The sequence below is a fragment of the Eupeodes corollae genome, chromosome 2, assembly GCF_945859685.1.
Source record: "Eupeodes corollae chromosome 2, idEupCoro1.1, whole genome shotgun sequence".
NCBI lineage: Eukaryota > Metazoa > Arthropoda > Insecta > Diptera > Syrphidae > Eupeodes > Eupeodes corollae.
This window is the reverse complement of record NC_079148.1, coordinates 122,637,639-122,650,671: the sequence shown is the minus strand read 5'-3', so window position 1 is coordinate 122,650,671 and position 13,033 is coordinate 122,637,639. Positions and strand designations below refer to the sequence as shown.

The 13,033-nt window shown below is 33.2% G+C and overlaps 1 protein-coding gene across 1 annotated transcript in view; it reads left to right on the top strand.

Moving 5' to 3' along the window:
• Window positions 1–12,207, top strand: part of LOC129944716 (uncharacterized) — a 361,194-nt gene extending 348,987 nt beyond the window's left edge. Inside the window, exon 10 of the mRNA XM_056054351.1 lies at window positions 10,681–12,207. Within this exon, the coding sequence (XP_055910326.1) occupies window positions 10,681–11,701 (1,021 nt within the window). The 3' untranslated portion in view covers window positions 11,702–12,207. The remainder of the gene's footprint in view (window positions 1–10,680) is intronic.
• Window positions 12,208–13,033: the final 826 nt, after the last annotated feature.

The window sequence follows — 13,033 nt, the reverse complement described above, 5'->3', positions numbered from 1 at the left end:
GACTGGGCTTCGAATCATTTCGAAGAGAACCCAAAATCATCTCTAGTGACTAGGCGCGTTTTTGATTGAATGGCTGTGTTAACAAGCAAAATTGTCGTATATGAGGCGACATTAACCCATGCGAGGTTCACCATCCACAAAAGGTTACCATTTGGTGTATATTTTGGGCTGGCGCCGGAATTGGTCCGTATTTTTTTGAAAAGGACGTTAGTAAGGTGGTAACCGTCAACAGTGAGCGCTACATAACGATGATAACTAATTTCTTATGTTCCATATTACCCATATGGACCTATACGACATGGTGGCAATACGTGCCACACAGCAAACGACAAGATTGACATTTTGTATGAACGATTTTAGGGTACGGTTATCTCTCGCAGGAGTAATGTGAATTGACCACCAAGGTCAAGCGATCTCCCAGCTATTATTCTTCTTGTGGGGTTTCTTGAAGTCGCAGGTCTATCCTGATAACCGCAATCGACCAATGTCCTCAAGATGAACCATCGTGAGATGCCAAGGCGGGCCTTTAAATGAGGTCATATTCAAATAAGAAAATAATTTTGCTTGTTTTATTCCATTTCAACATCTACCCGCCCTTAATGAAAAACCCTTTAATTGTTTCCAATATTTTCAAGAAAATGTTTTAGAAAAAATATATCAATGTTGCTTTCAACTCAAAACTTAATTTAAATAAATAAAATGAGGTAAAGAGCCCCCAACTTTCGCCATTTTATTCTTGTTTTAGCCCAATTTTCTCACTTACGAGCTATGGTATGTTTTAGAGCAGATTGTCTACTTTTCAATTTAAGTATTTCTTGGTGGATTTTTATAAAAAAAGAGGCTAGGATGCGACCCACACTAATAACTTCCCATCCCGTCTGTCGATTTGTCTTGCTTAAAAGCTTGTCTATATGTACTAGTATCAATTTTTACCAAATTTGCGAACTATTTTTTGTACATTTTATTTTTTATGAAAAAACGGACTGTTGGATTTTTATATAAGAATTACTGAATATCGAAAACAATGTTTTCTGCGAAATAAAATAAGTTTGAAGATAATATTTTTAATTTTTGAAAAGCTAATTGAGTCGAAAGTAAATTTTTACCAAGTTTTAGTATTGTTTTTTTTAGAGTTTTATTTTTTGTAAAAAAACAGTCAAATCTTTTTTTTTTCAAAATTTAATCGAATGTTGAAATCAATATTTTTTATAAGATAAAATTAGATTGAAGCCAATATTTCAAATTTTTGAAAAGTTATTTATAATATTTTTTATAAGTAAAAGATATTTGAGTGGAAAATAATTTTTTAACAACTTTTGTTAATTTTTTGTACAAAACTGTCAATTCGATTTTTTTCAAAATTTTACCGAATGTTGACAACAATATTTTTCGAAAGATAAAGTAAATTAAAGTCAATATCTCAAAGTTTTGAAAAGATATTTAAGTCGAAAATCAATTTTTACCAACTTTTATTAATTTTTTTTTGTTTTTATTTTTTATCAAAAAATTGTCAACTCGATTTTTTTTTTAAAAATTTTATCAGATGTCAAAACATTATTCTTCGTTGCACAAAATTGTTTTGGAGATGAAATCATATTTTAGTCGTAAAATTTTGGAGGTGACAAAGTTTTTTTTCAGTTTTTTTTGGATTTATAAAAAAACCGTTAATGGATTTTTTTTTTCAAATAATATACTTCTTTGATATCAAGTTACAATATATTATATAAAATTAAATTTAAGTCACTAGCGTTTTTGGTTCGTAAGATATTAAGGGTTAACCAAAATGTTCACCTTTTTTTCAAACTGCTGTGGTAAAAAAACCACCCACGCAATTTTCTTGAGAGCCCTTTCTGCATCTTTCTGCCTTATTGTCTGTATAACAAAATTTATTTGAAACCGATATCTCTTCTGGTTCTTGAGCTATGGACGATGACACGCACGCACAGACATCTTTCTAAAAATCTTTTATTTCGACTCTAGGGACCTTGAAACGTCGAGAAATATAAATATTTTCAATTTGCCAAATCGGACCCATTAAAATAACTTCCTACGGGAAGTTTAAAAACGTATTTGAATTTATTTTTGAACAACTGTATTTACAGACATACATTTAATCTCGAATTGTACTTAATTAAATTACTTTAAAACCGTAGTATATGATTGCAAAAATTCGAATTCAGGGTAAACAAAAACAATATGCGAAAAAAGTATTTTTGTAACCCAAATTATTTATATCCTTTGGTTATTTTGAAACCCCGGTTACTATGTAAAATTAGATACTTCATAACCTGGGTCATTTTTAAAGTTCAGATATTTTATAAGTTTTTAAATACAAAAATAATATTGGTATCACTTCCACGGCCAGTCATTATTATTTATTTAACTATAACAAAATGCTTAAACTGAATTAGAGTTTAACAAGAGACAAGAGTCACTGTTAAATTAATATTGTTATCATTTTGGACGTAATTCCACACCTTATATTTTAATAATGCTTAATTCTTTTATCAAGTCAAGTTTCTTTCCAATAGAATGGAAAAAGGCTTAAATGATTTCAATTTTAAAACCTATAAAACACGTTAGCCATTCTGTAAGTTATCGTTCCATAAGTTCACTAAGTTCTCTAAGTAAGTGTTTTGAAAAAATAATTAAAAATGAACTAATGGCACACATTAACAATTATAGTATTCTGCCTCCTGAATAATTTATATTTTAAGCGTACAGTCCACCAAATTGACCGAATAACCAAAATCATTCATTCATGATATCAAAAATCATTTGATTCTGTCTGGCATGACGGGCTCTTACACAAACTTTTGATGCTCAGCTTTCCTCTGCATATAATTAAAACTGTGACGTCCCTTCTGTTATCAAGAACTTTAGTTGTCTCTGTTAATAAAAATCTTTCGTAAATATTTGAATGTACTGCAAGCGTGCCTCAAGGATCTGTTTTTGGTCCAATACTAATTTTTCTGTTTTGTAAAACTGCACTAAGGCTATTTTTGCAGATGACACTTGTGTATTTTCTTTTGATTCAATCTTTTGCAATCTTCTTTGAATGTACTTCAAAAAATTTTAACGATTATAAGATATATATCTTTTTACTCGACAAATTTAAGCTAAATTACGAATTAAGGACTTTTAGCGAAACATTGCTTAGACCTTTTTATGAATTTCAAATCTCCATTTTGAGAGTTCTAATGTTTAAATAAAAAATTACATTTCTAACTCAACCCAAGGGAAACTGTAAATATTTTCTTAACTTTATTATAAGTGTCAGAGAAGTTTTAATTGGTCAGCACGTTCTTTGCTTCATCGTGACACGTGGACTTATAAACACTAAATTATTTAACAAAATAAATATGTTGGTACATAAAGATTAATCAAAAACTCTTACAAAACTATTAACACATCCTGTCAACATTAATTCTTTCCAAACAATAATTCTTATTCATAAATGATTATTGACTAAAATACGTATGTATGTGTAAGGTAAATTAAATACAGTTATATACTCGTATGTTTGTGGAAAAGCTCGAAAAACTTTTTTTTTTATAGATGAATTATTATTCTTAGTTAAGGGTCTGTAGGTAAAACAATCGAGTGATTTCGAAAAGAACTTGCTCCCTAACCTTTCTTTTTATTTAAGTATTTCTTATTTCTCTGTTTTTTATATGAAACAAATAACAACATCACAACCACTCAAAAAATCAATGGGATATAATAAAAGAGAATATAAAAAATATAGTTCTTTGTCAATTTGTAGTGTATACGTATTACCCTCGAGACCTTAACGTATACCTTACCTATATCAATTTTAAAATATCCAACCCAAATAAGAACATCCATTTGATTGGACTTGTTCTACATTTACTATATTTTTCGCTCTTCCTGATGTTGAAGAGCTTATGTATACCCTCATCTATTTGATATTCAATGTTTGGTCACATTTATTGAACTTCACGACTTAATTTTATATTCATCGTCGTCGTCGTCCTTTCTGTGAATTTTCTTGACGCACACAAACGCAAACAAAAAAAAGGAAGCACACAAATTTACATCAATTTAGCTTTCACGCAAAAGTGTCATATTCCTTTTTATTTAAGTAGGTGATGCCTACACACAAAAAAAAGGAACACCAAATGCTTTTAAGTCTTATGGTCCCTTTTTACTTTCCATATAAATAGAAAAATTATTATTTTTCTTCCGTTTTTAACCTTATTCCGGTTTTATTTTTGTTTTTCATTCACATCGCTCAAATTTGGCGTTTTAACGTCACAAAACTGTTGTCTTTTATTTTCCATTTAAAAAAACAAAAAACAAAAATATGAAATTGAAATGTCGTAAGATCTTGTTGAAGAAATTGAAGAAATTTTGTTTTATTGAAACAATTTAATGTAACCGTTTTTTCTAGGTCCATTAGAAGGACCTTCTCTGTAGTACAAACATATGTTTTAAAATAAAATTAAGTACTTAAATAGATGAGAACTTAATAATATAATAAAAATTTAGTAACAAAACCATTTTTTTTTTAAATATTTTTTGCTTTAATATTTTTTTTTTCTATCACGAACACAATACCTGCTCTTAAGAAGAATCTTTTCAAGACTACCAAAAATTCCTTCATAAAACAAAACAAAAAAAGTAAAACAAAACCCCAATCAAAATGATTGTCATTGTCGAAAAGAAAAATCACACCACACAAAAAATGTGTATGTCCTGTCTAGGATAATATTCAACGAGGATAAGAACCAAAACCAAAATGTAATTTATGTACATAAATTGATGTTTTTTTTCTTTGTATATTTTATGGTCACGGTGGTGGCCGGTGCCGGCGGCCGGCGTCCCTTCGTCGTCGATCCAAAGCGATGGTCCTTTTTCAAAAATTGACAAAATATATCCGTTTAACATTTTCATTTCAGAAATATTTATACAACAAATATTATACAACAATACAGCACTTAAGAAATAAGGAAACGTGTCAACCGAAACAAAAACGTCTTCACGCTGTAAATCAAATAAATTATAATCAATCATTTATTTTTGTGATCTGATAAAAAATAAGTGACAGTATTTTTCTATTTATGACCGGAATTAAAAAGAATCAAAAAAAAATCTATTTAAAAATTACAGCGGGAAATTATTTAATGTTAAAAATCACTCATACGCCTAAGTGTTCATTTTATGTCGTTTCTGCTACAGCTAATTCACCTCTGTGCAAGTTTGGTTTAATTTAATTAATCTTTCCCGTAAAGGATAATTACTCAAAGTTCATAAATTTTTACAAAGGTTTGTGAACTAGCAGAAAATTTGAATACCACCTAAGATGTACACTCGGGCGTATGAGTGATTTTTTTTTCAACGTGCATTTAAATTATGATAAAACATGAAACTCAAAAATTAATTGTATTTAGAGAATTAAAATTGATTATTTTAACTTTTCAAATATAACCTCTGTCTATCAACTCCTATTCTCAACTCCCCGCGGTGAACATCGGGTGCCTAGTACCTCAACTGGAGATTGGGTTCCAACTCCAGTGGAAAGTTGTTGGGGGCAGCAACCGAGAGAGGGGGGAGAGGTGTTTCCACTAAGGCACCTCTCCTTACCCAGACGGCAGCGGACGAATCCTCGAGACGGAATCAACGATGGCGTCTACAGTTCCAGTAAGGTTGAACTACTTAGTGAACACCTTGTAGGGCTTCTTCGCCATATTCGGAGCCCAGGCCTGTAAGAATCGGTTTATCCAGCTCCCCTTCCTTGAAGTTATAGTAAGGATCTGGCCGTCCAGGGTGGGGGTTGTGCCATTGTCGGGGTGACTTCATGGCCACGTAAAAAATACATTAGTTGCGAAGCACCAACAAGCCTCGGATACGGGCGGATTCACTGTTGACAATATATATTACCGACATCCAAGAAGTTCGATGGGATGGACCGGACAAACGCAAACCAAAAGACTGCGATATTTACTACGGCGACTGCTACCAAGAACAAAGACAGCGTCTATTTGGGTGTGGATTTGTTGTTTTAACGCATGCCCCAACAGAGGAGAAAGATGAAGACACCAAAGACATATTCTTCGAGCTCTTGGACAAGACATATGAGCAGTGCCCTGGCTATGACATTAAAATTGTCTTAGGAGATTTTAATGCCAAGCTAGGAAGAGAAGACATCTTTGGTGGCATAATCGGGAGATACAGCCTACACGACACTACCTCCGACAACGGATTCAGGCTGGTCGATTTCGCTGCGGGGTGAGACCTTCTGGTAGCTAGTACGCAGTGCACGCATCTTAATATCCACAAGGGGACATGGAAATCTTCTGATCAATTAACCGTCAACCAGATTGACCACATTGCGATCGACGCATGACACTTCTAAAGTATTCAGGATATCCGAACATTCCGAGAGGCCAACATTAACTTGGACCACTACCTCGTTGTAGCCAAGGTATGTCTACGGATATCTCGATCCAAGCCAAAACAAGGAAGTACGCAAGAGACTGCCATGTCCTTTTCCGATCGAGTCTCTAATAACCTCTTAAGGAGTCCTATGCTGCCTGCATTAAGCATTGAAAACAAGTGGCAGCATTGCCTTGCAGCCATCAGAGATGCCGCCTCTAAAGTGCTAGGTTTCACACGGCCACCACAGCGAAACTTCTGGTTTGGCGACGAATGACGGCAAGCGCACGAAGCAAAACGGAGCTGCACAAAAGAACCAGAGCTGCTCGCGAGCTATACGAGCAGAAGAGGAGAGAGGAACACCGGCTTCTTAGATGGAAAAAAAGAGAGCATGAGAAGCGCGCGATCGAGGAGATAGAGGGATGTCATAACAGGAATGAGGTTCGTAAATTTTACCAAAAGGTAAAAAAAACCTCCCAAGGGTACCAACCACGAATCAAAGCCTGTAAAGACGATCAGGGGAACATCGTAGTAGAACCGCAGTCGATGCTGAGAATATGGAAAGAGCACTTCTCCAAATTATATAACGGTGATGACGAACCGAATTTCGCTGTAAGGGAGATAGAACCACTCAACCTTGGCGACGCAGATCAACAATTCCGCCTACCCGACCTTGACGAAGTGAAGATAGCTATATCTAAACTTAAGTCAAACAAAGCTGCTGGAGCTGACGGCATCACCGCCGAACTATTCAAAGCAGCAGGCGATGACTTGGTAGGGAGCATGCACCAACTTATCTGCAAAATATGGTCGGAAGAAAGCATGCCCGATGAGTGGAATCTCAGCATAGTGTGCCCGATACATAGAAAGGAGACCCTCTAAACTGCGCCAACTACAGAGGCATCAGTCTCTTTAACATTGCGTTTAAGATTCTCTCTGCCGTATTATGTGTACGTCTGAAACCATTCGTCAACAACCTGATTGGTCCTTATCAGTGTGGCTTCAGACCAGGAAAGTCCACTATCGACAAAATATTCACACAACGGCAGATCTTGGAAAATAACCAGGAGCTTCAAATCGATACCCAATATCTCTTTATCTATTTCAAAGCCGCGTATTACAGCATCTATAGGGAAGAGCTCTACAGAGTTTTGGCATCCCTGTCAAACTTATCCGCTGGTGCAGAATGACGATGAAGAATGCACGCTGCTCTATCAAGGTCGGAAAAAATCTTACCGATGCAATTGATGTCAAAAAAGGTTTAAGACAAGGCGCTACACTGTCATGCGACTTCTTCAACATCGTTCTGGAAAGAATTGTGCAAAACTTAAGCGTCAATACAAGAGGCAGATGATATTGACATAATTGGAAGATCAAAGCGTGATGTCAGTGGAGCGTTTTTGGTCATTGCGACTGAAGCGAAGAAGATGGGTTTAGTGGTCAATGAGGGCAAGACCAAGTATATGCTGTTATCAAAAAAGGACACTGAACGACGACGTCTTGAACAAAACGTCACCATGGACAGCTATAACTTTGAGGCAGTTAAGGACTTTGTCTACCTAGGCACCGCTATTTACACAGATAACGACACCAGCCCTAAAATCAATCGAAGAATAACTCTTGCAAATCGCTGCTTCTTTGGACTTAAAAGGCTATTGAGAAGTAAAGTCCTCTATCGAGCATCTAAAATCACCATCTGTAAGACACTCATCATACCGGTTCTCATTTATGGCGCTGAGGCCTGGAACGTCATGTATAGATATATTATAAATCAAAACAACTGAAAAAAAAAAATTTTCATCTCTAAAATTTTACGACTAAAATATGATTTCATCTCCAAAACAATTTTGTGCAACGAAAATTAATGTTTTTAACATCTGGTAAAATTTTGAGAAAAATCGAATTGACAGTTTTTTTTTTTTTTAATAAAAATCAAAAAAACCACAGTTCTAAAACTTGGTAAAAATTTACTTTCGACTCAAATAGCTTTTCAAAAATTAAGAATATTGGCTTCAAACTTATTTTATTTCACAGAAAATATTGTTTTCGATATTCAGTAATTGTTATATAAAAATCCAACAGTCCATTAGACAAGCTTTTAAGCAAGACAAATCGACAGACGGAATGGAAAGTCAACAGTGTGCGTCGTCGCATCCCAGCCTCTTTTCATTTTTAAAATAATAGACAGTGGATTTAGCAAAGTGTTTTTTTTTTAATTTTAAACATATGACTCTTTTCAAACCTGTCACTTTTGACATCTTTCACTGTAAGTTTTTACATCTGTCATTTTTGACATCTGACAATTTTGACATCTGACTTTTTTGACATCTAAAACTTTTTACATCTGCCACTTTTGACATCTGTCAATTTTGACATCTGTCACTTTTGACATCTGTCAATGTTGACATCGGTCACATTTGAGCTACTGAGTGTGAGTGAAAGTGGTTTGGTAATTTATTTGTTTGATTTCAGAAATATAAACTGAAATCAAACAAATAAATTACCAAACCACCAAATAAATAAATAAATAATTAAATAAATAAATAAATAAATAAATAAATTAATAAATAAATAAATAAATAAGTTAGTAAATAAATAAATAAATAAATAAATTAATAAATAAATTAATTAATTAATAAAATAAATACATTTTTGAACTTTAAAAAGAAAGTATTCTCATATTAAAAAATAAATTATTTGAATTTTAGAATTTCCAAAAACTCAAAAAATATTTTAAAATAAGATCATATTCCCCTTTATCTTTTTCCATTTCTTCGCTCTCAGTTTTTTTCTTTAAGCTAATTTTGCTCACATTTTTAAAAAAGTTTCTTAAAAGGTATGATATCATTTTTTTTTTTAAATTTAAATTTAACGTTATCACTCCCGAAACTTTTTGGCAATGACATTTTTGAGGATCGAGGTTATATTTATAGACAAATTTGAACTTCAAGGCTTGCTATGATTTTCATTTTTAAAATAATGTACAGTGGATTCAGCAAAGTGTTTTTAAAACTTTAAGCATATGCCACTTTGCAAATCTGTTGCTTTTGACATGTGACACTTTTTACATCCGTCACTTTCGATATCTGTCACATTTGACATCTGTGACTTTTGTCACTTTTGACATCTGTCACTTTTGACATCTGACACTTTTGACATCTATAACTTTTGACATCTGCCACTTTTGACACCTGTCACTTTTGACATCTGTCACTTTTGGCATCTTATGTTATAGGCAAAATTAAATTGCTATTAATAAATTAAGATACTTTAAATGGTGTACTTAGTATTCATAAGGTTGATGCTAAATTATTTAAAGTCTACAGGGTCAGCCTGAAGCGACTTCTTGATTTAAACAAAGTGATTGATTTGCAATGAGCACCAAGCTTCATACTCACAGAGCTATTTGGTCATGTTCATAAATTAAATCAGGGCTTTGGTTTTCATCTCGCAAAGCTTATCAAGATTTTAATGAATGTACTTCCGAAGCTTAACAATAACATTCTAGAACAGACCAGGGGAAGACATTTACAGAGAAAATGAATCACAGTTTTACTTTCATGTTGAACTCCGACATTGAGTTTGTTAGGGATACCCAACCTTGCTGTATCCTTTTCTATCGGCCAGAGTCCGAATTGTCGGAAATATTGAGAACATTTTGCCCTTCAAAGCTCCAAGAGGATGTTGTGCCCGAATTGACAGCCATAACAGCCGCCTACATGTCAGTACAGATAGCGGTGTTTTTTTTTGGTTTGAAATTGATTTAAGTATTTTGCATGCTTTTTTAAGTGCTAGTAATTCCGCTTGTCTTAGACATTTAAGGACTCACAGAAGATTCCCGACCCAACACTCCAAACTTTTAAGCAACACAAATCGACAGACGGGATGGGAAGTTATCAGTGTGGGTCGCATTCCAGCCTCTTTGTTAAATTACAATTATACTGTCAATCTGACAGACGGCTTTTGCCATGTCATGAAAGATTTGTAGATCTTATGTAAATTCATATAAATTATTGTATCTTATAAAATCTTATTCTAAATAAATAATTTTTGTTATTTTTATACTACGATCAACTTCTTAAGTTCGAATGCAATATTTAACAGCCATTAGTATAATTATATCATACTTCTGCATCAAAACCTCCAAAATAATTAACCAAAAAACAAACATTTCACTTACAATATCAATGCTTATAAATTACATCCACTCGTTAAATTGCAAGTTATTAATCTTATTTTCTCAATTTAATTTTCTCTCTCTCTCTCTTTGTGTCTTTTTAGATATTACCGAGCAAACACAGTACGATACCAAACAGATCCTTGTGAGGGTATTTGCATGTTAAATCACTATTGCGCAATAACTCGTGTTGATTACAAGGAATTCCGACAATGCCTGGAGAAGGAACAAAGCGCATTACGTTCCCATTCGCCTGCCATGCAATCTTGTTCGTTTTTAATACTACTGCTCTCGTTGGCTTTATCCTGCAATGCTGCAATGCAAATTCTACCCAAGCACATCCATCATTGGATGCATACAACGTCTGTGGCCATTGTTTTAGCATTGCGTACAATTTTATTTCGAATTCTTCCTGGATTACAAAGACCTGGTCAATACCGTCACTATTCATTAAAAATGGCGCCCAACACAACCACCTCTCTATCATTATCATCATCATCATCGCCGTTGTTGTCGTCGTTGTCGTCATCATCATCATCGAAACAGGACACACTCCTTCAGTTCCAAATTCAAATGAATGGCGAAGGTGATAGCGGACATCATATGTTCAAATTGATTGGTGGTTACTCCTGTGTAAGCACAAAAACCATCAACACTGGTGGCTTTTGCAGTGCCCAACTCAGCAGGGAATTGAAGTCGACGCTCAACTATAACAACAAGAAAAACAACAATGACGACGATAGCGACAACAACAACAACAACAACGACAATGACCATAACCGCATCCTAACTAAACCACCGCCATCAACAGCAGTCATACGATGGCTTCAATGTGGAATCACCTGCGTGTGGTACATCTGGTCGTCCTTGATGCTGCTGCTACTAGCCCGGGCTAGTATCCTTGCTGGTGCAATTCGAATGCACAAACAATGCGTTTTCAATTGCCAAAAATTGTATTTAACTTTAGTCGAATTAGTTAGATGTAATTGCATTGAAATTTACTTAGGAATAGTTAAGTGTTGTCAAAGGATATCGGTGTGCTTGCGGCTTATGAAACTGAACCTTAACTTAGCATGTGAATCAGCACAAAAAAAGGTAACGGCAATAGTGTTGTCATTAGTTTAAGATTGGGAACCAATATATAAAACATATGTATGATTATTCTGTATTTTGATATTAAGTTTAGATACCTTAAAATTTATTAATTAAATATTTTTAATTTCATTCTTTTGATTTTATTGATAAATTTTTATTCAAAATTCCATTAAAATAGAAAATTAAGACCTAATATTATATAAATATAAAATGTATGTATAGATAAAGAATTGGCTGAGTGAGTGATTGATGGTTATCTTATCATCCACACGATCAATTTATATTTGATGGGCTTCTATTAATAATCAATATAATTTAATTAAAAATACACAAATATTGAACATTGATAGAATCAAGTCACATAAAAATTGGTCGTGTGAATGGTTGGAAAGGAAAGAACGGAGGAAGACTTCAAAAATAAACGAAAAAAAAGATGAAGAGTATCTGTGTTATACATTAAATAGGTATCTTAAGTGCAGTTGTGGGAAATACAAATCAACATTAAAAGAACTTGTAACAAAAATAACGTAAATTTTAGGCATAAGTGAATTTCAAAACTTTTTTTATTAAAATTAATTGTTTTGTTTTTTTCAATTTTTTAATTCTTGTTTTAAACAATTTTATGATTTTTTTCTAGTTTATTATTTTATATATTTTGCTCTATATCCAAATTAATTTAAAATCAGAAATATTTGATACTTACGAAAAACATGCTTAGAAAGTTGGCAACGAGGCAAAAATGCAATTATTTTTATAAAAAGTGGTAAAGTGAATTGTCTATTGTCATTCCTCCCTTTAAACAAATCAGAAGATTAAAGAAAAACTGATTGACAAACTTAAAACAGATATTCCTTTTTTAACCGAACTACACGAATGTGGAATGCTTTACTTGGCTCAATATTGACCACTCACTTGCAATATTACTTGCAGTATCTTCTCTTAAGTCTAATCCTAATATTCTTACCTCTCGCAATGTATTGTATTCATATGAGCTGTTAAACGGAAAGCGTTATTTGAAAAAAAGAACTGTTAAACAAAAAAATTGAATACCAATTTTCAAAATGCTCTACAACTTTAGAAAAATTGACATTTTTGTTTAATGAGAAGTGAATCTACTTTGCTATATTCCTATGTTAAGAAATTCTATCAGATCAGAGATATATAAGGATATCGTTAGGGTTTTCGAAGTTTTTAATTTGTGTTTACTAATTTTTGATTCAAAATGTTTAAGAGCTCAATTGACTTGTTTGAGTAGCGTTTTCGCAAGTTTTGTTTCAATTACTCAGTATTGAAAAATGTATTTCCAAAAACAAGCAGCATAAGAGTGGGTTGATATTTTTGTTTATCGGCAAATTGAACGTG